Source organism: Pagrus major, chromosome 18 (genome assembly GCF_040436345.1).
Source record: "Pagrus major chromosome 18, Pma_NU_1.0".
NCBI lineage: Eukaryota > Metazoa > Chordata > Actinopteri > Spariformes > Sparidae > Pagrus > Pagrus major.
Window position 1 is genome coordinate 28,567,965 of NC_133232.1, and position 26,975 is coordinate 28,594,939.

Here is a 26,975-nt window from a genome sequence, read left to right on the forward strand (position 1 = left end):
TGGTTTTATACCGTTTTCCACCTGAGAATCCTGCCAAGCCATCAAATCTGAATAAGCAGGTAAGGAGCTTTTTTCATCAGCGTGCAAAAAAACAAATCAGTCTGACCTAATTATAACAAAAAAGGCTTGTTTCTAACAGACGGCATTAGGAAACTTAGAAAAACATACTGCCACGCTTGTTTTATTAACACCCCATCACACTGTATGATCTTGTTACAAAAACAATAAGAAACATGAAAAACATAACGAAAGGAATGAAAGTGAAAAAGGTAAAAATAACAGCGCAGACAAGAAGACGAGGAAAAGAAAGAGAAAAGGGGTTAAGCAGAGTAAATTTGTATTTTTTTATATTATCACACACCTGATTTGCCTTGCACGTCCATCCTGCAAAGAGGCAGTGAGAGACTCTGTGTGTGTGTGTGTGTGTGTGTGTGTGTGTGTGTGTGTGTGTGTGTGTGTGTGTGGGCCCACTCGCTCTCATAAGTAGGCGTCACACTGGCAGCAGCCTTAAAAGAACTTGACTGAGTGCCATCCGGTGACACCCGCCCCAGCTTTTCTTTTTGTCTGCCTTTTTCCAGCCTTTCTTCTCCCTGCTTATTGTCATTAGAGCCCTCTCTTTGGCTCCGTCCCCACCCTCCCCTCCTCCGCCTCCCTCCGCCTCCCTCTCCTCTCCCCCCACGGCCTCTCACCATTCTTACCTGGGAGGCCACGAGTCGCTGCTCCTGCTTTTCATACTCAACGGCCATCCAATCCGTCGGTCCATCCTCTCCCCTCCCCTTTTCTCTCCCTCTCTCTTCTCATACCTCCATCTGTCCCTCGCCTTTCTTTATCTGCCTTTAAAGCGGGAGGCAGGAAAAAAAGGCTAGCTGGTCCTTTGTGTGTTCGGCCTCAGTTTGTGCTCAGCCAAGCGGACACAGCTCTTAAATCCAGGCCCTGGCTTTGGCACAAAAGGAAGGCTCAGGTCTTGTAAAGGCCCCTAAGGCTCGCCCTATCTCTTTCCACCTTTCTCTGAAAAAGACAGAGGGGCAGTTATTCTAAACAGGCAGAGAAGAGTGGACTGAGAAGGAGGGAACAAGACGCCGATGGTAAAAGGAGCGGACATATTTCTCTACATCAGAGAGCAGCGGCAAAGACGTTCTTTACTCCCTCTCACTCTCCAACTCTTTTCCCTGAGCCAAGCAACACTGAAGCTGTTTTTTTTTTTTTGTTTCCCTTTTTCTCCTTCGAGGCGAATGAATTAACTGAATGAATTAACACCATGGCTGCTGCTGCTGTGATCATCATCATCACGCTCCTCCTCATCAGTAGCAGCAGCTTTGACGAAGCTTTCTAACACCTAGACGGATCGCACTGCTGACGCCGAGGCAGGAAGAAGCAAAGATGTCAACAACCTTGTCAAAAAAAAGAAAAATGGAGAGGAAAAGAAAAAAACCTCCCCAACTTGCAAGGTATCACAGTCTGAGTGGTACAGTCTTTAGCCCAGAGCCTTGTCAAGTCTCTTGGCACTACTAAAGAAACCTCACTGCTGATGATGATAGGAACAGAGGGGGAGGGAGGGAGGTGAGACGGGGAGGGAGAAGAAAGGCGGGAAGAAGATGGGAGCAAGATACAAGGGAGAAAGACAAAGAAGAAGAAGAAGAGGGTGAGAGGGGAGGGGGGGTGTTGGAGTGAGGAAGAGAAAAGAGAAAGGGGGTGAAAAGAGGTAGAAAGGTGTGGACAAGGATGAGAGGAAGAGGAGGAAGCAAGGTGTTTAAGTTGTTAATCGCGACGGGCAGAAACACCGCGTCTTCAAAAACGCAGAAAGAGAGCGACAGGGTGACAGGAGAGGCAGAGAGATGGAGGTCTTGGAGGAGAGGAAGAGGGGGAGTCCGGGAGAGCTGCAGTGAGGATTTTAATTAGCGGTAATTGGCCACCGAGGGAAAAGAAACTGGGAGATGGGAGGCAGGGACGGGAAGAGAGGGGAGCATAACAGCCAGTTTTTGACAGAGTGATATCTCTCTTCCTTTGTACCTCTCTATTTCCTTCAGCACTTTTCTGTCTGGGCCTTTCCATCTCCATCTTGTTTTCCCTCCATCTTTTTTCCACCTCCAACTGCGTTAGTCCCGCTTTCCCCAAACAGTTTCCTTCACTCGCCACCAACTTCCACCAAAATACAAGACGACAGAAAGCAATGCGTGCGATTATGATGAAAAGCTTTGCGCACTTTACTAAGTTACAGGACTTAGGGCTTATTCAAAATTTGCGTTCGGCAGCTTTTATACATCCTAAAAACTGAAAACAGCTTCATGAAGTCTTATGATAATAAGTCAACATTAACTGACAAGGGCCACAAACTCCTGTCTACTGGTGGAAAGTCCGTCACTTAACCCGATCATCCATCTCAACCACTTTAATGTGGAGACTTTGTCACTCTTTATACAACATCACCTGAATTTCTGGCAGAACGCCCTGAACTCAAACTTCTCGCAAGCGCGATCAAAGACCACCTTTGTAAAGACTTTTAAGTCTTACAAACACCACAGGCCCAAAAACGACGAGACAGAAAGTTGATGACTAGCTGGTGAACAGCAACACTTAAGAAGCTAATGAGATGTTTCCTTCAAGATATTGGCAGAGGTCAAAAATAGAGCTAAACCCAGGATCAACATCTTATGTGATCACACCAGCCACAACACCTATTCAGACTCAAGACTCAGTAATCAGCACTACATTGTTACATGAGTAGTCATGAGTGAGAGCACACCAATCTTCAAACTCAGGCTTCAGGCTCACAAGGTGGAGACATTACTAGCAGACATGTGAATAAAGGACTGTCGTGGTAATTTCTTGAGAACAGAGGACTGAACACAGGTGAGAGTAGTCGTTTCTTTATTCAAACACACTGTGGTTTGCTTTTATACATGCACACAACCTAAACTCACACTCACACCTGTAGTTCATACTTCACCACTCTTGTCACAATTACCTTTTGTGGCTCCAAGCCAAGAATAAGGCAAAGGCGGCTGGGAACATAAGAAACACGAAAACAACTTTGTTCCGGAATATCTCCTTATCCCTGTCCATAGTGGAACCAAGGTTATGTGTCCATAATAGCATTCAAGGCCTGACAGGCGATGTAAAGAATGTCACACGTGCGGTGTTTTCCCACTACACTCCTCCCTTTTCACAGCTTATTTCTGCTGCCCAATGTGATCCAACCATCAGTAATCATAGGTTTAAAGTACTGATCTGAAAGGAAAACTCCAGCCATTTATTATTTGGTAATAACCAGACCCAAACAGAATCTGCACAGTGTTATTTATTTAGTTATTTTTATTTTTTTAACAGTTTTCCCAGAATGAAAATTTGCAGAATTCAGCTCAATGTTTCTTTACTTGTAAAGTGATAGACAGTGTTCATTTAAGATAACAAAGACTGTTTTTGAGCAAAAATAACCAAACTTGATACATTAAAACAACCTAAAATGATCTCAAGCAGGTTTAGATAAATATTTAGTACTTAGTTCCTCAGCAGTAAAACTGATTTTTGACATATTGTCACGCTGCAGCACAAACTTTGATCTTCGACTGAAAATTACACGCGACTGTCCCACACATGCACAACAGGGTGAAGATGTCTTAATGTTCTGGGTTTTACAAGCACCAACTCTATTCATTTAAAAAGCTGCAGAGTTGGTAAGGTTGAGGTTGAGGCTAAGGCAGATTGACAACAAGGAAACAATTTAGCTAAAATAGCTTTGCCTTTCAAAGTGAAGCTTTCAAAAGAGCTCTCCACCATTGCAGGAGAAAACAGAGTGCAGCAGGTCAAAAGATAAACCAAGATGTTGGTCTGTAAACTATAATGGATGTTCACATTTGTCAGTTTGGGTGATAATCTAACCTTTTTCTTCAGCTTTCATTCATCTTGACAAATGACAAATGCCTGACCTGGGGTTTTTGTTTTTATCTGCACAGTCATCCGACTGTTTGTTTAATTGCTTCATTGGACCTATTTGTAATGTCAGGATTTTTTTAAATGACATCGTTGCCCACAAAATGGCCAAAACTGCGTCTGACAGACATATAATGTATCTCTATTACATTCATGGGAAACTACTAAGCTGTGCAGTTGACTGCCTGGAGTATTTTCTGTCTTCCATTTCAGTTTCTTCACTATATTTACAGTGTTGTGATGGTGAAATATCATTGGATCCCCAAAGCAAGAGTTAAAGGTTGTGAGTCTCTGTATTGACGTGACTAAAGCAGACTGCTGCCTTTAACTGGATGTAAATAGTGATTTTTGTTAGGACCTCATGTTGTCGATCTCTCTCTCAGTCTCTTTAAACCCGCCCACGGCACCTTCCCTCCCCAGTGTGTCACGATGTTGTATCTCGTCGTGTTCGGCCGGGGAGCGAGGGCCGGCTGGGGAACGAGTGAGCACGGTTACAGCTGTGTTTATCGGTACACAGGTGAGCTCTGGGGCGCCGGGTCGTCAGGACAACACAGTCAGCCTGCGCTCCCCTCTCTGGCAACCACAAAACACACACCTACACACATGAATCTTACACGCTAACAGGCTGATATCAAACCGTTCCACTCTTTAATCGAGTCCTCCTAATTACAGAGGCTGCTATGATCCAAAGTTGGCAGATTGCAGATTTAACTACCTTTAAGTTCTGGTTAATATGTGAGTTAAAGCGGGGCCTGCTTGAAATTTTCCAGCTGTCATTTGTCAACATCCCCAAATTGCATGCGACTCTTGCTAAATAGCAGCGGTAGTGTGCCATGCGCTCTGGGTGTTGCTAGGTTACGGTACTCTGATGCTGCTGGCTAAGTGGCTGCGGGATCATCAACGGACACTTTGCATGGAGGGCTGACAGCAGGTCCTCTGGACTCTCTGGCAACTCGCAAGTCAGATGCTCTTGAAATCCCACATCTGGTGGCAAGCCCGTACAAATCAAGATCAAAGTGTTGGCTTTAAGATTGGACCTGTCTCTCAACCTCTCTGTCTCCCTCCCGTCGAGTTTCATTTTCATTTCTCGCTCTTTTTTTTCTGGCTACGGCGCTCTGCCTTCACATAGTCCTCTGCCTTGCTTTGTTATCCCTCCTTTGCCTCCCCTCTGTTGTTGCTGTCTTGCCTCTCGCTGCCTCCTGCTGAGAGGTAATCAAGCCCTGTTGTGAGTGTTTAAGCATTGGAGCAGACGCATGTTGAATTATTCTCGGGACTTAATATTTTGTCTAGGAGGAGAGAGCCCATCTCCATACCACATGCTGAGTGACGGCTACGCACACATACACACACACACCCACGTATAGGCAGACAGTCCGTGAGTCAGAAAGACAGTCAGTCACACAGATCTCATGCTGACAGATAGTTACAGGTGAGAGACTGATAGGATCTGACAGGTAGCCCCCACTGTGTATACTGATATACTACACTTAATGCAACAGAGACACACTGTACGATCCACTGTACGCAGCAACAAGCTCGCACACATAAGGAAACACAGTGACAAGCAGTGGCAGCATCTGCTCACACATACACACACACACACACACACACACAAATATAACAGCAAACATCCTCAAAGTTAAACAAGTGAACCAACAAAGGAGAACAGACAATGTAAGAACTCATCTCTTCTTAATTCCCTCCTGTCTTCAGCTCCCGTCACACACCCCCCACGCTGCTTTGTTTAATTCTTATTTTATTTTTCTCTCCCACTCTCTTCTTATCTATCTCTTTCTACTCCTGCTCTCTGTTCTGCCTTGAGCTCGCCTTTATCATCACGTCTCTGTCTTTTTTTTCCTCTCCTTTTGTCTCTCTTTCCTTCACTGTGAACTGAAACTCTCTGCGGTACCATGAGGCTGATATCACACAGTCTCAGTGTTACTTTAATCTCTCTCACACACACACACACACACCTGGGTGGTCATTACTGTGATACCTTAATAGTGTTATGATGTATGTGTGCCATTACAGTAGTGGACAATATCATAATCATCTCTAAAGCAGCAAGGATTGATCAATAAGTTTAATTGCCAACTACTTTGATGGTTAATCAGTTTGAGTCATTTTTGTAAAAAAAAAAAAAAAAAAAGTGTTTTCTTTCATCCTCTATGACAGTAAACTGAATAACTTTGGGTTGTGGACAAAACAAGACATTTAAAGATGTCATCTTGGCTTTGGGAAACATTTTTTTCAACAAAAACTATTTGATTAATCAACAAAAGATTAATAGACAATGATAATAATCGATAGTTTGAACTTCTAAAACTTCACATACAGTATGAGCCCAGTCGCCAATATATCTTGTTATGCTATCACAGCCAAGGTTGACATTTGTACCAAATGTGGCAAATCATGCTCACGTCATATTTCTTATTACTTATTAGCCACCTTTCACATCAGGAGGTGGAGGGGATGGTGGCGGCGTTGGTGGAGAGACACCTGGAGACATTTCTAGCGGCTACAAAACTGGTTGTGTTTTAAGGAGACCTGTGCACATTTCCAGTTGTGTTTGTGGCGACAAAACCAGGTGTTTTTTTAAGGCGCCGTGGAGACTTTTCCATCCGTTTATGTGGTGTCAAAGCCGGCAATTTTTCACGGGAAGTCGGACCATCTCCATCCGTGAGATGGTCCTCCCTAACCCTAACCCTAACCAAGTGGTTTTTGTGTATAGACCTAACCTGAACATAAGCACAGCATTTAGACATGAGAGAAATAAAAAAATTCAACCTAAACAAACGGAAAGATGCAACATAAAGACAACTGGAACACTGTCTATTTTCTTCATAGTTGCAACAACCAACAACCAACGACAAAACTTGAGTTTATTTACTCATTTAGTCTGTAATAAAGACGGGAAAGCAGTCAGAAAATGGTGCCAGGCTGCCAGGCAACCTTCACTTTCCCTAAGAGATTTTGTGCCTAGGGCTTGGTGAAATCGAGGTTTACAGGGAACCAGTCTAAACACTGATGGTTTCATTATTCTATAACCAAACGTTTACTTCATAATGACACGTTAAATCAAAGGACTCGTCTATTGCCGGGTAATTAAAATCAATGTACCTGAAACCTACATTTCCCATAATGCAACGCAGCCAACAGTTTGGTCAGAGAGTTGGTTCAATTATGTTCGTATCTGCTCACATAGCCAGAAATATTTCCACAGCACTGTGTCAGCGCTGGAGAAAAGTCTTGCTGCACCGGTTCTCCTTCAGTTGTAGGGGGAAAAAAAGCTCTCTGGCTTGTTTGCACGTCTTTAAACCAATCATGGTCATCTTGGACGTTTAAACAAGGACGCAGTGACAGTGCCCCTGTAAAATAGTGTTGGGTGAAGCTTGGTTTGCACGTGAGGAGGTGAGCCCTGGAATTAAAATAGCTCAATCCCTGCAAAAGAAAAGGTGACAGCTGGGAGCGTTTTTTATGTTAGCAGAAAGGTGAGTGTTAGAGTAGCTTGCCAGTTTCAGCGTGTAGGTTGCTAGCTCGGGGATTGTTCTTGTTGGTTCACATAGGGATGGAAACAGTACAAAGATATCTGAAGGAAGATTGGGAATAGGCGCCTGATGATATTTTATATCTACTATCTGCTATCTGCTAATGTAGCCTCAAGCAGAGATGAGGAGGTCTTGTAGAGCTCATAACTTTCTAATGCCTCACCCACAACTTGTTTTTATTTTAAAATTTGTAGTCTTCAGCAAACAACCAGCACACAGTTATCAGACTTCAGAGCCTCCCTCTGGGGCTACAAAGAGAATTAAAGCAACTATTTCCGCATGAGCGGGTAGTTCTCCCCAAGATGTGTAAACAGAGTTAGACTTGTAGAATTGGTGGAGTTCCTCTCGAAGAATTCTGGTGCAAGAGTTTCTTATTGACATGATAAACTGAGTGGTAACTTCTTCACTCGCTGCGGTGTTATAAGCACCGCACCTCCAAGCAGAGCTCAAGCAAATTTGTTGGTTCAACAAGTAGTTCCAGATCTGAGCGTACCGACCCTCCAAAGGCTTGTATGAAAAACTGGAGGAGTCGAGTGATGTTTAACAGAAAAAAACCTTTTTGAAATGATCTTCTTAATCTTAATACATTTTTAAATATTCAGACAAGGCTTCAGGTTGGGAGCCACTGGATTAAACACTTACGGTAGTTTGTCGACAGGAATATCAATTGCAAAAATGCCAAATTATTTGCTGGTTCAAGAATCTCAAATGTAGGTATTCACTGCTTGTCTGTGTTCTATCATTATAAAACAATCTTCAAAATCTCCAAAACAATAATCAAAAAACATTTTAGTAATTTAAATTCAGCCATCCGTAAAAATAGTAATCATGTCAAGAGTGTGTACAACAGGAAGAGACCGTACTTTTCGGTCAGACAGTTCTTCTTATTAATGTCGACGACATCCAGAGCTGATGCTCTGCTCAGTCACATGTTGTGTTTGAGACATCAGGAAAAAGCCAGAGGAGATTTTTTTTTTTTCTTTTCTGAACTAAAACACCAAGAAAAGCTTTTCCTGTCATGTTGAATCTTCAGTTTCGTCACATTATACACGCAGCAATGGAGCGCAACTTAATAATTGAGTGCCATTTGCTTTGCTATAAATGGAAGGCAGTAAGTGACATTATCATGGACACCTTGGAGTTTCTGCTGGGGGTTGAGTTTGGGCTGAAAAGGAAAACTGATCTGTTTTAAATTCCTGACTGCAAAAGAAAAACATTTCAGCTGAGTTGTGTCCATGGTTTCTGAGGAATAAAAGGTTCCTAGTGCATATTTGGACAGAAGAATTGCTTTATTTTATGTTGTTTTGTTTGTTTTATTCATAAGGCTGTTTCACCTTTAGTCATTTCAGGAATATCAGCTTTGCTCTTTTTCAGCAACACTGTCTCACTCTCCCACACCTCAGCCCAGCCGCCAGGAGAAAATGTCAGCGGTTAATGTTTTTACAAACCACAGATATATCCATAGGTATGTGACAGAGGCTATGTACCATATTGACACTTGCAAAATGTGTCATATCACCTTCAAGTGAAATATTTATTAGCCGACTTATGACTCACTCATATCTGGTGGTGAAGTTACGAGCGATAAGGCTACCGAGCTGGTGACTGCAGTTGAAGCCTGTGTTTCATGATTTGCAAGTGTGAAAGCACTGGATATTCTAAGGAGATCTCGGGACAATTTCCAGCTGTTTTCCTGGCAACAAAAAACTGATATTTGTGACAGGAAGTCAGGTAATCTCCTGCTGTGTTTGTGGCAACAAAATTGGTATTTTAGTCAAACCTGACCCTAAGCAAGCGGATTGTGTGCCTTAACCTAACTAGAGCATAAGCACAGCATTGCTATAAGAGAAAAACAGAAAATTAAACCATAAGAAATGTAAAGTTTTAAAGGAGAGCTAATACGCTTTTTCAGTTTTTGTTCCTTTCCTTCAGTGTGTTGAAGTTTCAAGGTCTTGAAAGTTCAAAAGCCCTTAAGAGACAGGAGCTGCAGCACTGGACTGTATGAGGAAACTGATGCTTTTTGAGCATTAAAGCATGTAAATCTATTCTAGTAGTAACCCAGAATAAAATTACAGTATGAACCTTAAATTGAGCATGATATGTCTCCTGTAACGTATCTGTGGTTTTGCAGAAATGTACTTTACACACCTGGAAGCAGCCCAGTGAAACCACACCAACAAGCCTCAATGGGAACACTCACACACACTTTATACTCACACTTTGCTGGGAGGCCGTAGCCACAGGTGATCTTGGCTTCTCCGGTCTCACAGCCGTGGAGGGAGGCACACTCCTTCTTTAGCATTGGTCCTGCAGCGCGGTGGATTGCTCCGTCCACTAAAGAGGAGAGGACATGAGATTCAGAGAGCTGGCTTACTTATGCGAATCCCCTATAATCCGACTCCTTACAGGGAGTCTAAATGTTGTTTGAAGTCTAGCAGACACATTTACAGGTGTCAAAGCTCAGTGCTGAAAGGACCTGGGTAATTTCGGTATTAGTGGTGAACGGTTAAATTTCCCTTCTCCTGTGGGCTTCTAACTTTTAACCCAAATTCCTGCTCCTTTTTCTTTGAATACATAGGAGCATCAGTCTCTCTGCACGTCAGTCTATTTAATGGATTTTAAGGCTACTGCCTTAGTTAATTGCTCGATTTAATGTCTTATTAAGGACTCAGCTGACTTTGACTTTTTGGTCAATTAGTCTTTATTAATTACATTTTCATAAATCTACATAATGTTCAGAAATGTGTATCTGTCTTTGATCCACACCACATCTAAAGACCGTGACTGTGTTCATTTCCAGGAGGGCAATGATGCAGAAAAAAGCAATTTTAAAGCTGTGCCAATTACAGACACACAGTCACAATCTTTGCGCTCCTTGCAGATAGACACTTTCCCAGTAGTTAACACTGATACCATCTAGATCTCAACAGATTTATTACTATGATTCTCTGGACCCAAGAAAGCAGCATTTGACTCAAATGAAATCCTACTTGAAACAAATTAAGATAAAATAACAGATTTCAATGCAACAACATAAAACTAAATAATTCACCATCAAGGAAACATTCTTCTAATGTTTCTAATTATTTTTAATAGAAAAACAGAATTTCACCATATGTGATGTAAATATAACTTTAGATTTGACATCTAATTTTAACAATAGGGATAGTGAGGTGTTTCAAAAGACAGATGATCACAATCTTTTTTTAATTTTAATTCTATAAATTAATGTTTTTGCACACCTGAAGAAGAAAGAAGTGTGCCAAAACAGAATTCAAGTAAAAAGAAAATGTAAAGCCACCTGATTTACATTTTTTTAAATCAACACTATCAATGAAGTTTTTTCTCTGGCATTTTGTACCTTAACTGTATATGAGAGTTATGAACAAATAGAGAGAAAGAGATGGGGAACACATGCAACAAAGATCCCTGGCTCCAGGGACGTTGTGGTTCATGGTCTTTGCCTTAAACCCCTCGGCCACCAGGGCCCGGCTGAGGAAATGAAAGTATCTGCAGTGTAACAAAATGTCCACTGACAACATACTTTATATGTTTTCACTGAAAAAAGTTTGTTGCAGCGTGCACATCCAAAATCACAAGTGAAACAGGCGCTGCAAAACAGTCTACACACTAAATATCTCCACATGTGATGTTTCGGGGCAAAGCATGTCTCCATGTCTCAATCAATCCATCAATCAAACTTTACTTATATAACACCTGTCAAACAAATCAAAATTCAAAGTGCTTTACAAGTGATTGAAAAAACATAGTATAAAAACAGGTTTAAAGACTAATGCACACCAATTGCAATAAAATGAATAGTTAACCCTGATTACAGACATGCACAGTATATGACTGGGAAAAGGCATTGTTCTTTGCACATGTGGTAGATATAAAATAAAAAATTATATATACATACAAATATCCTTTGTTAGTTGACCTGAACACACCTGTACATCATTTCTAAATTTTTGTCCAGGAATCCATGCTCTGACCATAGCAGACAACCTCTGCCAACCCTTCAACCCATGCCTCACCCTCCTCCTCTCTGATACCAATACTGATATTAGGGAGTACAATTATTCTAATATTGAAGATATTAGAATATCGGCCAATATACAAACATTTTTTGGAGTGATCCCTCAAATGTGGTTATCAAACACGTGTGACAAAAAGACAATGACATCGATGTGGTTGGCCGACGATATCAGCCAACCGCTATATCTAAATATTCAAATATTATTGTGTCAGATTTTTTACCAGCCAGCATGCCGGTAACTGGCATCCTCCAGCATTTGCTGCCTCAAAACTCTAATGTAATGTGTAATGTAGGAGTCTGGTGTAAACAATTCATAATTAACCCAGAATAAAACATCTGTCAGCAGTTGTTTTGTCACAGCACGGTGAGACCTGTCAGCACTTGGTGAAAATAGTACTCTCACACCCATCCATATGTCACAGCTCAGTGTGTTGTCCTGTGGCTCTTATCTCTGTCTGACTATATACAGACCAGCTGTTGCAGCGGTGTGCTTTGCCAAACTGAGTAGCTCCAGGCAGGGGTCTGGTGTTATCTGAACGTTATTGTGTTAAGTTGGCATATCGCATGCGGTGCTGAGCTGTAGTGTGCCTTGTCACGCTGCGCCATGTTGAACTGGGCCGCACTGTGAGCTAAGCACAAGTGTAAGGGTGTGAAAGGGGAGCTCTGAAACGCTGGCTAACCTCCTCAGGGTGCACAGAAACAAGTTCAGATACCATGCTCACGCTGTGTGTGTGTGTGTGTGTGTGTGTGTGTGTGTGCATGTGTGTGTATCCTTGTCAAGGCATAAGTGCTACTGTGCGCAGAAGTATTTTTGTGTATGTGAAGAGTCCTTGAGGTGACACACACACACACACACACACACACACACACACACACACTATACACGCTAACTTTGAAGCAGCCCAACTCTGAAAAAGAGAACAAGTGTGATAAGGCTGAGAGATGGAAAAGAGAAGGAGGGTGGGAGAGAGGGAGAGAGGGAGGGAGGAGTACAAGGGAGAGAGCAGCAGATGTAAAAATAGTCTGGAGGGAGATAAGAAAACAGGCACAAAAAACAGAATTTAAAAAAAAGGAAATAGAAATAGAAATTGAACTGAAACCTAAACCGACCATACCTTTTGTTTTGTTCCATGCTTCATGTTTGACAGATACATGAATGTGTGTGCACGTGGGGTGGGGGTGGGGGTGGGGGTTTCTGTGCATGTGTGTGTGTGTATGATGGTGAAAACTGGCCTTTTTTTCCTCCAGTCTTTATGAGTGGACTTCATTGCCTTGAGCTACAGCAACGCTTTTTGACCTGACTAATGCTCCGCTCCCACACATACACAACTCTACAGTAAAGCGTGGTTAAAGTTACAGGCGAGGAACACACACAATGAAGCCTGCACACATAACACAAGGAGCACATACAGCTAAAAGCCATTTTTAAGTAACATGTGTCCTAGAGTAGAAAAGCTGTTTGGAAGACACTTAATGACACCCGTAAGGGCATGACCATAACGGAAGCTGATCCCTGCATGTTGCTATTAGAAAGCAGAATAATGTGTTTGCTGATGCATCTTTTACTTTGGCAATCATGTTTCTCATCTATTGACTGCATACACACCTTGAAAAATATCATATTTGATACTATTTTTGACACCACAGGGAAAAAAATGACACAGCAGAATGACTGTAAAAAACATTAAAGCTGCTTCAATCATTACTTTCTTTAAAATGAGTGTTAAGAAGCTCTATAGTATATTCCAACAGCAATCACTGTACTCTCCTCCCCCTGCTAATGCATTAAAAGAGAAAAGAAATGGTCTGATTTCCCTTCCCACGTTATCTAATCAGGACAGAGAACTCATAAAGAGGTGGTCCTGTCTACTCGGGCAACGTGCAGAGAGCAGGATCCTCCTTTTATGGTACCTACAACGGGCAAGCCATGAAAAATGCTTGAAGGAAAGAAAGAGGCAAAGAGAGCTGCCTCGAAAACATCCCCTTGTTTTTCTCTTTAGGACAGCTCTTTAAAAATAACGTGCAGGGTTTCCGCCAGAAATGATGACAAGATGAGAGTAGCTTGTCCACCTTAAGAAGTGGGCCTCAATCAAATTTGTCACTAGGTTTCAAGCAAGACCCAGCTTGGCTTGTGTCTTTAGGAGTTGTAGCATTTGATCTCTGACAGCCTAAACTGGTCACACACCGAACTGCCACTGTACCTTCACCTCTATAACAGCACTTGTACTGCCAACTTCATATTCGCTGTCACTCTCTTTCTCGCCGGCAGACTTGCTAATGTTACCCACACGACCTCCCCAATGCGGTTATTCCTGAACTACTTGCTTAACACATTTTTGTTTAAAAAAACGTCATAAAAGTTTTAAAACAAATTGCGCGCTGTGTAGTCTGGTCTTGCAATCCACTGGCGGAAAGCCACACGTGTGTGAGTGGTGTGTGGTCGCTGGTACCTGTGTGTGGATAGTGCACCCCACACTGTTTCTATTTTTTCTTTTCTACTTTATCGACGGTGATATGTTGTGGTTTCTTTCTTGTGACAAATGTACTTATTGTAAGTCACTTTGGACAAAAGCGTCTGCTAAATGCCCTAAATGTAAATGTAATGTAAATGTGCAGAAACTGAATAGTTCTAGCATTGAGTCCCATTCGTTTTCAGTTTTCCTAAATACGCTCTCTGGTGAGTTAATTCACATTTTTTGGCATTTATAGCATTAGCTGTCTACTTTCTGTAGCCAGCTTTATTTAACGTCAATCAACATAATAGTTTATTGCAGTTAACAAACGTAAGCGAAACTTGGCATGAGCGGTTCTGCAAAAACAGTGATGGTATGATGGGTACGCAAGAGTGCTTAATATTCTATATTCAACCAAACTTTGTGTCTGTGTTTGTGTATGTGTGTGTATGTCCAGCCTGGGCGTTGTGAGGCTGCTAGGGGTGGGATGTAAATATCTCAACCATGACCAGGTTTCAGCCCTGGTCGTGCCTGATAGCACAGTATTCCTATGAAAAGAGATTGGCTGTAAAGGCAGCTGGTGGAAGAATGCATCTGCTATTTTGAACACTTCTATGTCTTATCCTGGTCTGCTTTCAGCCATCTTCCTCTCTTTACGAGACCGAATGGGTTTCTTTGAAGACTGCCCATTCAAAGAGAAAGTTACCCTCTCTCATATAGGACATGTAGGAAAATGTTTTGTTCCACTATTGATTGAACTTCTTTATTGGCTTGAACTGAGAAGTTACTGTCGTTCAATAGTATTCACTTGTTGTGCATGTTTATGTGAATGTCTTTACATCAGATAACATTAGGATGTGAGTCGCTATGATCATGGTAGCAGGAGAAAAATATGAATGCACGCATACAATAAATGTTTTCTATGCTGTGGGAACAGTGCCCATTCCCCCCTCTATTAAATGATCAATGCTGTCTCTTCACCACCTTCCAGAAAAGATGCTATGCTATTATGCTATGCTTTTGTGTACTGAATACAAGTGTAGTCAATGTAGTGGCTGCTATCTTTCCTGCTTGAAACCAAAAAGGTGTGCCTCAACTGTCTTATTCAATGTCTTTGGTCTGCGCCTTCCAATAAAGTTAAAAATCACAGTTGAAAAATAAATCTGTGCTTTGATGTGACAACCCCACTGCTTTAGCTTTGCTAAGGTTAGGGGACACTTCATCATCATGGTGAGGATTAATAAACACCTAGATAAGGTTCAGGAACAATCATGGACATGCTTAAAGGTGTAATTTTAAAAAAAAAGTTGATTGTTGAGCCTCATTTTCAACTCATCAAATACTGACGCTTTGGATTGGTAGGTCGGTCAGGCCTTCAACACAAAGTTGGGTTTGAAAACAGGATACAAACATTTGTCTGCGGTGTTAAAGTCCGATGTTCAGAGAACATAATGTGATCATCGATGGCTCCACATCCAGCCCATGAAAAATTGCTCTCTGGGCAGTAGAGATCTTCTCCAGCCAGCTGGTTGAGTGTCACTTCCACTGACTGAGCTGACTTATAACTTTGCAAATATTATTGGACTGAATGGATCAAATTCTTGTAATAAAAACATTTCACTGAGTATGAGATGCTTAGAAAATTGTATTCAGCATTTCAATTTCAAATGATTGTGTATGAGAAAAATGCTTCTGGAGCCAGTGTACATCATGTGATGAATGCAGAAGTTGCATTACCCTGCGCCGCCCCCTTGCCAAAATCTTGGCTGTACAGCTAAGCGCTGTTCCCAGAACAGCTTCGTCACTCCAACACGTCATATGTTATTCTGAGGGAACTTGATGAAATGAATGTTGGGATGACTGTTTCAGATATTCATGGAGACATTACTGAAGTGATCTTTATGTCCTTTCAGTTGGTGAACAACTGCTAAAAGCAGCCAATTCATCCTGTCCATTAAGCTACAAATGACGTCATTTGTCTACACACACAGCCTCATTCACCTTCACATGAATCACACTTTGTGCATTCAGCCGAAGCAGCCTTTGTTTTTCTGATGTTTAAGTTAGATTGCTGCTTGTCAAATGGAGATGAGAGGAGACAGAATAAACCTCTCTGACCCTCTTCCTCTGGACCTTGCCTGAACCTGCCGAGCAGGGTTAATAAATATCCCTGCACCTATTCATTCCCTCCGACTTCCACCTCTCTAATATAGAGAGCTGTCCCTCTAACTACATTCACTGAAGACAAGCGTGTTAGCTTTCTTTCAGACAGTGGTAACTCCTGACTCTGTGGGAGCCGGTGTAATAGCCCAGCATGAGCCCTGCACGCTACTGAGGAGATTCAGACACTGTTCTGTCACTTCAATGCAGTTAGAAATACGAGGGGGGAATTCATGAGCAGGGGAAACTGTAAATGAAAGATGTGTTTGAAGTAAGGCTGCACCAGCAGTGCTTCTTCAGCACAGGCACATACACAGGTCTATTAGTCAAGGATGGCCTGTGACTGAAAGATGAAATGAAAATTACTTCTACAGAATAATACAAACTGAGTCCATCTGGTCGGCCCACAAAAAATGAACTAAAATCAATTTTTTTTCCAAGACATATTTAAGTTTTTAAAAATAGTAAAAAAAAATGGAAACATTAAGAATTGCTCCTGCAATGTCACATGTGTGATGGATGTTTGTCATTTGTGGACTGTGCCTCTAATGTGCTTGTGACTTATGGTTTTGGCCACACTCGCTGCATGGCTCCATTGATGATCAGTCTTTTGGGTGGTCAGTCCACCACAGACTGTAATAACTCAACAACTTCAGGATGGATTGCCATGACATTTTGTACAGGAGCTCATGGTCCCCAAAGAATAAATTGTTATGATCTCTGGTGATCCCCTGACTTTTCCTATAGCGCCACCAGCAGGTTGTCATGTGTGGTTTCAGGTAAAATGCTCTTTGATGGATTGCGATGAAATTCGGTGAAAAGATTCAGGATTAAATCAAATTAAATCTTAACTTCAAATGTAGGCAAAGTTTCAAGTCGTCTAATACTTAATTAAGAAAATACCTGCAAAACGAATGACATTCCTATCAGGTGTACGTTGTGTGTTCAGTGCTAATTAGCAAATGTAAGCATGCTTACAAACTATACTAAGATGGTAAACATGGCAAACAACCCAGATTTCCAAAAAGTTGGGACGCTGTGTAAAACATAGGCTTGAATAAAAACAGGATGCAATCATTTTCAAACAGGGCGTGTATAACAACAGCTGTTTCACAAGGTTATCGAGCCCATGTAGTAACATCCTTTACTGAATCATGCGTTCACAAAGTGTTTAACCTCACCCCATCCTTGCTTGTGAACGACTGAGCCTTCTGAAGATGCCCTTTTCATTCCCAATCATGATACTATCACCTGTTACCAATGAACCTGTGGAGTGTTCCAAACAGGTGTTTTTGGAGCATTTCACAACTTTCCCTATCTTTTGTTTGTCCATCACAACTTGTTTGAAAGCTGTTTCTGGCATCAAATTCAGAATAAGCATTTACTGCATTTACAAAAATCAATGAAGGTGATGAGGTAAAACATCCAACATTTATGTTTTACGCAGCGTCCAAACTTCCCGCTTAAAGGAGAAGTTTACCCAAAAAAATTTAATTCAGTCGTTATCTACTCACCCTCATGCCGGTACAGAGGGGAGTGAAGTTTTGAAGTCCACAAAACATTTCTGGAGCTTCACAGCAAAACAGTGTTGCGGCATTCTCCTGAACAACAGAAGTAGATGAGGACAAAACCTAAAATGGCTCCATACAGCTCCTCCGGACTAATCCAAGTCTCTGGAACCTCTGAGATCCCAAATTGATTTGAAAAGACTTTATTTACACCTTTGACATGCAGTCAAGCTTGCACCCACTTCAGACGGGAACGCTTTTAGCTTAGTAGCTACAGTGAAGATTCCGGCTTAAAAAAGGTTGTAAATATGATCTTTTCAAATCTATGTGGGATCTCGGGGCTGTTGTTTATTTTTCATGTTTTAAAACAAGTCCCCATCTACTTCAGTTGCTTAGTAGAATGCTGCAAAGGTGTTTTGCTGTGAAGCTCCAGAAATGTTTTATGGACTACGAAACTTTACCTGACTTTCCAAAGGCATGAGGAGGAGTAGATAATGAAATGAATGAATCTTCATTTTTGGGTGAACTAATCCTTTAAAATCAGCCTATTATTATAAAAAAAAACTGTGTCGAGGTACAGCCTCGAAGAACAGCTACAATGGCTGTAGACTGTGTCTGAGAACACGTCCTCATTCACTCATTCACTATTTAATGCAATAAATCAACGCTCACCGCAAATAAAGTTGGCTGCACTTGCGGAGAGCATCTCTGATAACTCTGTGACTTTTTTAAAAACGTTTAACGTGTCTGTGCCTTCACTGCAAATCAACGTGTCTTTGGAGATAATACATTCAAACCCATATTAGCTCAATATACAGGACGGTGTATCAGTATTGATGTATCCCTCATTTAGACAGCGGAGACAGGGGAAGCCCTAACCAAATTAGCATCACTGCAGTGTCAAAGGATACTTGTTGTTCATACTCCGCTGACTCCGTCGCATGCAAATGTGGTACCTGAACTTCTCAACAATCAGCCATAATTGGCTACACCTAATGCCACCAACACACACCAACAGATGAATTAGTCATGAATTTAATTTATATTACTAGTCACTAAAAGAGAAATCTTTTAGGAAGTGTCAACCTCATTTCCATATTAAAAAAAACAGCATCAATTATTTAGCCTTCATTACCATACAAAATATCACATCAACATTTTCTCCCACTGAAGCCTGGTCTTCCTGGGATTGAGAGATGGGAGGACGATATTAAAAAAAAAAACAATGGAGAGACAGAGGGAGACGAGACGGGGGACTGAAGAGCGCAGTTGGACAAAGAGAAATGGGTTTGGAAGGAGATCAAGTGTAAAAAAAGAGGTGTGTAGGTGAAGAGAGAGAGGGAAGCTAAAAACAAAAGAGGAGGGGATGAATGCTAATCTGGGGCTCAGAGAAGAGAATGGATGGATGGATGCACGAAGGGGGGTAGAAATGACTGTTTTGGCGTCTTTAGACCAGCACGCAGCCAGCAATAAACAGGCGGCTGACCAGTTTATGTATTATCATGTCTCCCTCACTGGCTCTGTATTGACTGACTCTGGGGGAGGGAGGGAGGGAGGGAGCCGGAGAGGTGGGGGGACTGGGAAGTGATAATTGGCGATATGCTTACCTGGCGAGGAGCCTGCAACCCCCAGCAGGGCACACAAACAAACACAGGCGCACACACACACACACACACCTGCCTGCAATGTTATATTTCAGGACAAGCTTTACCTCCTGCGAACCTCCTCCACCCACACTCACAAACACACACACACACACACGCAGGTAGATTGACATTAGAGTAAAACCAATCCCGAGGTCTCTCCTATGGAATACTAATACGGCTGCCCTTGCCAGCTGACCTCTTATAGGCCAAACAGGCTGTCCGTCAAACTAATGGGGCGGAACGCGGGCATATTGCTTTCCCACAATCCCTCAGCAGAGCCAGGACACTCATTTACTTCAGTCAGCTTGTTGCCAAGGCAACATTTAGGATGGGTCTGGCGGTGGATGCACGCAAACACATGCACACCTCTTCACACACAGTTGTATATATGAACACAAACTTAAACATGCAGGCGAGCAAACACCAAGCAACCTCTTAAATGTTACTACGAACTTATCCACACAAAACTCACAAACAAGACTGTGGCTAACGGCGGAGAAACAGGTGAATTTATGTATGCGGCTGAGACACTGACAGCACTGTCTGTACGTAGAGGGTACACTAAGTGCTCTTTGCCTCTCATCTCATCTCCGCGCCCCAAAACCAATCTGCTGCTCGCTCCCCTTATTCACAATTCATGCTCTCTTGTTCACTTGTTCTGAGAGGCAGGCAGACAAGCCTGTCCTCCGCCTGCATTTTTCTCCTCATCGAGACAAGGAAAGAGGGGGCTGCAGACACGCAGGGACCCACAGACTTCCAGAGCAGGCTATCAAACCCCGTCCTCATGCTGGAGGATTGATTATAGATGTCAGTGCACACACAAATGCAGTGTGGCTTTTTAGCTGTGCGAGAACTCCAGTGTGAGAGGATTTTGTGCTGTTTTCCCCACCAAATTAAAAAATGTAAGTGGATGAAATTTTAATTGGGACGGTGCTCATGTATTGTGTGCTCCGTCTGGATGTCTTGAAACATCTAAACCAATCATAGACAGGCACCGTCGTCGTGGCTGGTTTACATCCTGTGTACTCTGTCCCCACAGACCACGAACAGACTCTCTCATACCAGCTGCCTGTGTTTGTAACTGTGTGTCTCGGTTTGATAAGTTGTTATTATTCGAGTACAGCACATCACAGCAGGTGAGGGGTTGCTGCAAGCATGACGTCGGATGTGTTGCTGCGATGGTGCTGAGAGGATTCTGATCTTATCATGTCTATCGTAAAACAATTCCTCTTTTCAAGGGTTGAACTATCGACCACAAAATGTGAGCAAACTGCCACAGCACCCCAAAATGTCAGGCCTTAAATGCACAGTATGTAATTTCTGCCACTAGAAGCCTCTCAACCAGAACAACGAAAACAGATGATGTAGTTTGAAGACGTTGTGAGGTATGGGATCATGGGAGTTGTTGTCTTTACTGTTGAACAACCACCACTGCTGATACAAATCTGTCTGACATGACTCATGCAGAAATGTTCAATGTTTAATTATGGATTAATTTGAGTTCAAACATTGTTGGAAACATTGGCTATGTGCTCAGGCTGCAAATCGGGGCTACAGTAGCTACAGAGATAGAGAGATTCTTAATAGTGAAGACAAAAGGTTGAAAAAAAGACTCATTTTCAGTAACACACATTGAACAACCACTGCAAACTGTCTACTATCTGTGATGATGGCTCTCTACCGCAGTGAATGAAAGGATGTAAACACAGCCATATCAATGAAGAAATCTTATTCAGTAATGAAACAAAGTGAAATAGAAATTACATGGGTGTAACTCCAGTTATACATGCACATCGAAGCACGTCGTCGTCTGCATCTCGATGTAAATGAAAAAATGTGAACACAGCTATTTGAGGGAATATTGTCAAAGCACGATACACCTGTCAAACATCACGCTGGTAGTTTTAATGTACAAAATCCATCGAAGTATGTGTATAACTCTATACCTACTCCTTATGTACATTCAATACAATTCTCTTTTATAAAACCAGCTTAACTGTGTCAACTGGTTTGATTGAAGGACTTTCCATTCACAATTCCCTCGAGTCCAAGGTCCTAACACAGCATAGTTCAAGTCACAGATCAAGCTTAACTACTGTTACAACACAGAACATTTTTGGATTTACAGATGTTAAAGAAAAGAAAAAATGTAGTTTCAAGACCTTGAAACTGTGACTGTCAGCATGGGCTCCTTGTGGTTCAAAACCGAAATTCATTATTTCGGTTTTTTGCATGGTTCTCAGTTCATTTCTGTTAAATTAAGGCAAGTGGTATTCTAGCAGTGGTCTCCCCAATCTCTCTTCAATGTGTATACAAACAGTACACACAGAGTAGATCCTGGTAGAGACGAGGGCTAATAAGGGCCGTGTCCCTGTGCATACTGGCCACGAGGCGATCCGTTCATGCAGTGACAGCACTGTCAGAGATGAGGCTCACAGTCCTGTCACTGATATTTTAAACTGAACTGTCACCAGCAGCTCAACTGGACATTTTCTATCCCTTAGCAAAGCAACACAAGGAAGCTCGGTATACTCGATTGTGGACTCTCATGTTAAACTGTAATGAAAACATCTGTGCTTCAGCTCCAAATGAAACAGGACATTGCAGTTTTCAACCTTGAGGTGTGCTTGTTGTGGCTTAACAATAAGGTAAACAGGTTCAGCCTCTCATCCCTACAGACTGCTTACGTTTTACTGAATGCTGATGACATTTGTGTGCAGGTCACAAACCTGTGGAAAAACACTTCAATGCATCTCACATCCCAAAGGTACACACTGACATATGGTGACCTAGAAGAAGAACCAAATATAAACTTCAAAGTGGGAGTCCTGGCTCTGGCAATTTTAATGGCTTTCATTCAAAAAAATCAAACTAACATGACTAAAGCTTGCGGTGACTATGTGGTTGATTGAACCTCTGATCATCATCTGAGTGTCTTTTCTATTTGGAAAATCAATCAAAGCAGTGAAACGTTGAAATGGCAGATAAGCTTTGGAATAAATGAGCAAGCGCAGCCAGTGGACATAAAAAAAAGGTTAATTTCCTGCCCTTGAGTTTGTTGTTGATGCGCTGCCTGAGCTCAGCACTCCTCCAGATTGAAGTGTGAAAACAATGTCGGCAGGTGTGCTTTTGATCCAACTGAATGACATTTACCCAGGTACCCTTGAGACGGAGTAGTAAAGCACTGTAAAGACCTTTTGTTGCCTCACCTCTGATGAAAAAAACAACTCACTAAAGCTGAATGAATGCTTGGTTACTCAATGCACAGTGTGATCTCAACCAACGGAGGCGTACACTGTGTTTGTTTTTGTTCGGCTCTGCTCTCGCATCTGTCTGCTATCTACTGGACCTTCATCGCTTTTCGTCGTACTTGTTTTCTCCCTCTAACCCTCATCTACCTCCCATCTCTCTTGTTTGTTCCATTCTTCCCCGTCTCTACCCTTACCTCTCTCTCTAATTAACACCTACCGTAGGCTCTATCTGCCTTAGCAAACCCCCAAGGATGGAGCTGGAAAGAGATGGAAATAAATGCACTAAGAATGAGATGAGAGAAAGCAACTGAGAAAGATAAAAACAGAAACAGAGGAGGTTGTCCAATTTGTAGCCTCCTCCAGCCAGTTGGTGGAAAATTTCTAAATTAAAACAGATGTTGTGTCTAAATTTAGCTGAATGAAAAATTTTAAATAACTAAACCAGAGCGAACAACATAAACATGCTTTTCAGAGTGCACCCAGTCTGACGCGTACACAAATTAACGGCCTCTCTAGAAACCATCTGTCCTTGTAAAGCCATCAGAGACTTGAGGACAACATCAAAAGACGCTGTAGATCTCGAGGTGCTTGACTGCATGCATGTATGAGTGTGTGTGCGTGTGTGTGTGTGTGTCTTGAAGCCACATGACACAAGAGTGCGCAGGCCATTTTTATGGCTTGAGGCTCAGCTGGTGTATATCGGTGAGGGTGGAGCCCGTCCGCATGAGTGTGGACGCTATGGACTTCAGGCAAACAAGTGCACTTTTGGAAACAAGCAAATGCACTGCATGACCTGACAAACAGATGCACACGTACATACAGGTGTGCCACGGGATACTGTATGTCACCATGGAGACTGAGAAGCAAAAACACATGCACCCACACTCACACGCACATACAAATTGGAAGTGTAGAAATGGAAGTGAGCAGGTCTGAAAGGCTAAAGCTGCCCAAATGATGAAAAAGAAAACAACCACAGGCAAACGCAGCACCTGAATTTGCAAGCATTAACAAACCCCCCCAACCCCACACACACACACACACACAGAGTTGGATTGGAGTGTGTGTGTACATGTTTTAGCGAATGCGGCTGCCGCATTAGTTGTACAGATTTATTACGAATATCGATTGAGCATGGACGTCCAACATCACACGCACGCAGCAAAGTACTGAGTCAACAATACACTGAAAAATGACTGTTTATATCCACAGCACTTCACGCCCATAAATTATGAACTATCGACTTGGCACCTGGGCGCACGCACGCACACACACACACACACACACAAAGAACCACGGGCATCCAGATAGACACGGCGCCACATGCAAACGCACTGTGAACACCTGCCACAACAAAGAGCTACCTGCTACCGAACAAAAAGAAAAATACAGACTGACACAAAACACTCACACATACACACATAACACATCCCACTGCATCATCTGATTAAAAAGAACGAGATTTTGAATTATTTGGCGCCCAGAGAGGCCTATTTGCACCACAAAGCTTTGCTATTAATAACAACAAGTAGCTTGGCAAGCACACAAACACAACAACCGACAGACCCGACAGGTTGTGACTTACCTCCACCTCCGCCGAGCAGAGTCTTGTTGGCTGAAAGAAAAATAAGACAGAAGAAATATTTATGAAAAAGCCTGAAAACATCACAGCAAGAGCTGGAGCAGAAAGTGAATAATCAAACTGGCTATAGGTTAATATTGTCTGGATTTGCTTGACATTAGTCTGAATTCAATATTTGGGGGTTTTGAACAGTTGAGTAAACAAAACAAGACATAAGAAGACATGACACGGGCGAATCAAATACATGAGCGGGTCAATCAATAATAAAAATAACTGGTAGTTGCAACCCAAATCACGACTAAAACAAAATGTAACATTGACCACTGCTGAAGGCAAGTTTCTATTAGTTTCGATTTCTTGTTTGCAGCAAAGAAAGCACTTTCTCACTACATTCAATCCGTGTAAAACATTTTCACGCATAGATAACAAACATTTCCTCGGTCCACTTCCTCAAATGTGAAGATTTTCCGCTTTTCTACGTTTCATTTCATTGTCAATTCTATATCTTTGGTGTTTCGGGCTCAATCCCATTTCATCAGTTGACGTCAACCGTCTTTATGTAAACAGATGTGATCAGAGATTTTCAATATTCAGCGGCGGTGATTTCTCTTGCGTTACTATGATAATCCTTGTACTATCGCAACGGCATTTACCATTTACTTGATTGACATAAAAAAAAGCACGGAGGCTTGTAAGTGAAGTGTGCCTCTGAAAAAGCACTCCAGACAAAGGCCAGGGGCTGAGTGGTAAGGGAAAGGGGTGCGTTGGGATTGGGCCTTGGACTGCTGGCCAGATAAAACACCACATTTAACACCAATATGACTTCACGTTAGGCTCTCAGACCTTTTGATGAGCATTTTTAAAACGTTTTTTAATCAAATAAATGGTCAACATATTCATTTAGAATCAAAATCTTAAGTTGCAGCTCAAAAAACAACAAAAGAAAATGCAATACCAACTGATGTGCAATTCAAGGTTACACTGGTTGCTTTGATTGCTTGTTTTCAACAGAGAAATCTCTATTTTGCTCCTTCTCATCAGTGTAAAAGCCATATTTTGTGGTTGTAGACACAGTCTGGGCTCTGTACTGCACTGACCTTTCACCACAGTGTTAAAAAAACATTACAACACCTCATCACTGTACTTATTAACAGCTGAGTTCAGAACCTTTCTACATCTGCACTGTTGTATGCGAGTGTGTGGGTGGGTGTGCTATTCACAAGCTCTTATCTCCTAAGACTTAATCAAGTTTTATATCTAATTGGGTGAACTTCAGTGTACTGAAATGACTCGAGGCTTTTGGTTATATTTACGTGCTGGGGGGAAATTTTGTCTCCTCATTTGTCCTTCGGTACATAAATTTGTTATTGGTGTCAGTCAGCATTTCACAGCAAGAGTGTTTTTTTCAATCCAAGTCCTCGGGGCTCACAGTGCTGCCGGTTCTGCCAACCGGCGAGTTAATTGCATTCACCTGGCATTGCAGGTGTAACTCAGTCCCTGATTAGATGGATAGAATAAGAACCAGCAGGCTTCGAGTCCCGTCGATGAGCAGTGAGAAGCATTGCACAAAAGAATGCAGAGCTTCACTGCTTGCAAAGCTAATGAATAAACTCATGCTGAGGCTACAGTCCAAAGGAAAATAAACAACTCTGTGAGAAGAAACAGGCAGGCAGTATGCTTCAATTTGTCTTAAAGAGTAATGAAACAACTTTCTACCTGGATATCAACAAGGTGGCAGTAACAACATAAACTCAATTTCCAGCAAGAAGAGTTGGGAATTGCTGGCCGGGCTTAATAGTGTGTCCAAGTCATTATCTTCCCCACGTGAATCAAGTCGCCACAAATGTTTAAAGAGTGTAAATCGCTGGCTGGCTGCGGCTTCTTCTGACTGATGCGATATGCATGTTTTTCTCACCCGCATATCCATAAACGTGTGGAGTCAGCAGTGCTAGCCCCGGGACATCTGCAGCACTTCCAGAAAAATCTAACCTGACCGCAAACTCATAAAAATCATGTTTTCCAATTCTTTCCCTGCTCGTGGATCCAATTTGGGTCGCTGTGACCGTGTTAGGAAAATCTGATAAGCACATAATCTCTCTCCGACCGTTGCAAAGTTACGTCAGAAGACACAGGGGACGTCTCTCATTTTAGTTACTCTTTGCCAGTAGGCATCGTGCCAATTGGGTACCCACTCAGATAGTGTATCAGGCAAGTTGGTTTTAGAGAGGGAAGTAGGGAGACTAAATCCCACAGCTTGCTTGAGTCTTTCTCTCCAACATATTCACCCTCCCCGCTGTCTCATTAAAGGTAAATCCCACTTAATTTCAGCCTTAAAACACACTATACCTCTCCATATTTCAAATACCGTCTCAGCAACTTCTCTCTCCACTCTCTAATTTGAAAATGTGCAGCTCCATATAGCATGAATTTAAAAAAGGCAGTTATTCAATGTGACAGTGTGAGATGATTTCAGGTACACAGCTTGTTTAAGAGCTGATAGATCTTACAGTGAACTGAAATAAAGCTCATTCGGATGTAAAAGCTCAGACAAATAAAATGTCTCCTTTAAGACCCCCATTTATCTGCTGCTGATTAGCTGCAGGCAATACATAGGAGTGATATCACATGCTGGGTCTTGTTAATATTCGTCCATGTTGACTAACATGCCCTAGGCCATATAAGTACAAGAAGTCCTGAGTGGTGAAATGTTTCCTTTTTAAAGTAAGACGTATCTGCCTGAAGGAGAGATTATGCAGCTCCGACATGGAGAATTGAACCGAAAACTACAGTTATCACAGTTTTGTCAGTGGTGGATTGAACTGGTGAGCCCACCTGAGACGCCAGGATCAGGAGGTACA

At 42.2% G+C, this 26,975-nt stretch overlaps 1 protein-coding gene across 1 annotated transcript in view; it reads right to left on the reverse strand.

Annotated features, from left to right (window-relative positions):
• macrod1 (mono-ADP ribosylhydrolase 1) overlaps positions 1 to 26,975 on the reverse strand; it is a 136,496-nt gene that overhangs the window by 35,862 nt on the left and 73,659 nt on the right. The window contains exons 4-5 of the mRNA XM_073486434.1: positions 24,121 to 24,150; positions 9,696 to 9,812 (exon numbers count right to left, since the gene is read on the reverse strand). Coding sequence (XP_073342535.1) covers positions 9,696 to 9,812; positions 24,121 to 24,150 — 147 coding nt within the window. The remainder of the gene's footprint in view (positions 1 to 9,695; positions 9,813 to 24,120; positions 24,151 to 26,975) is intronic.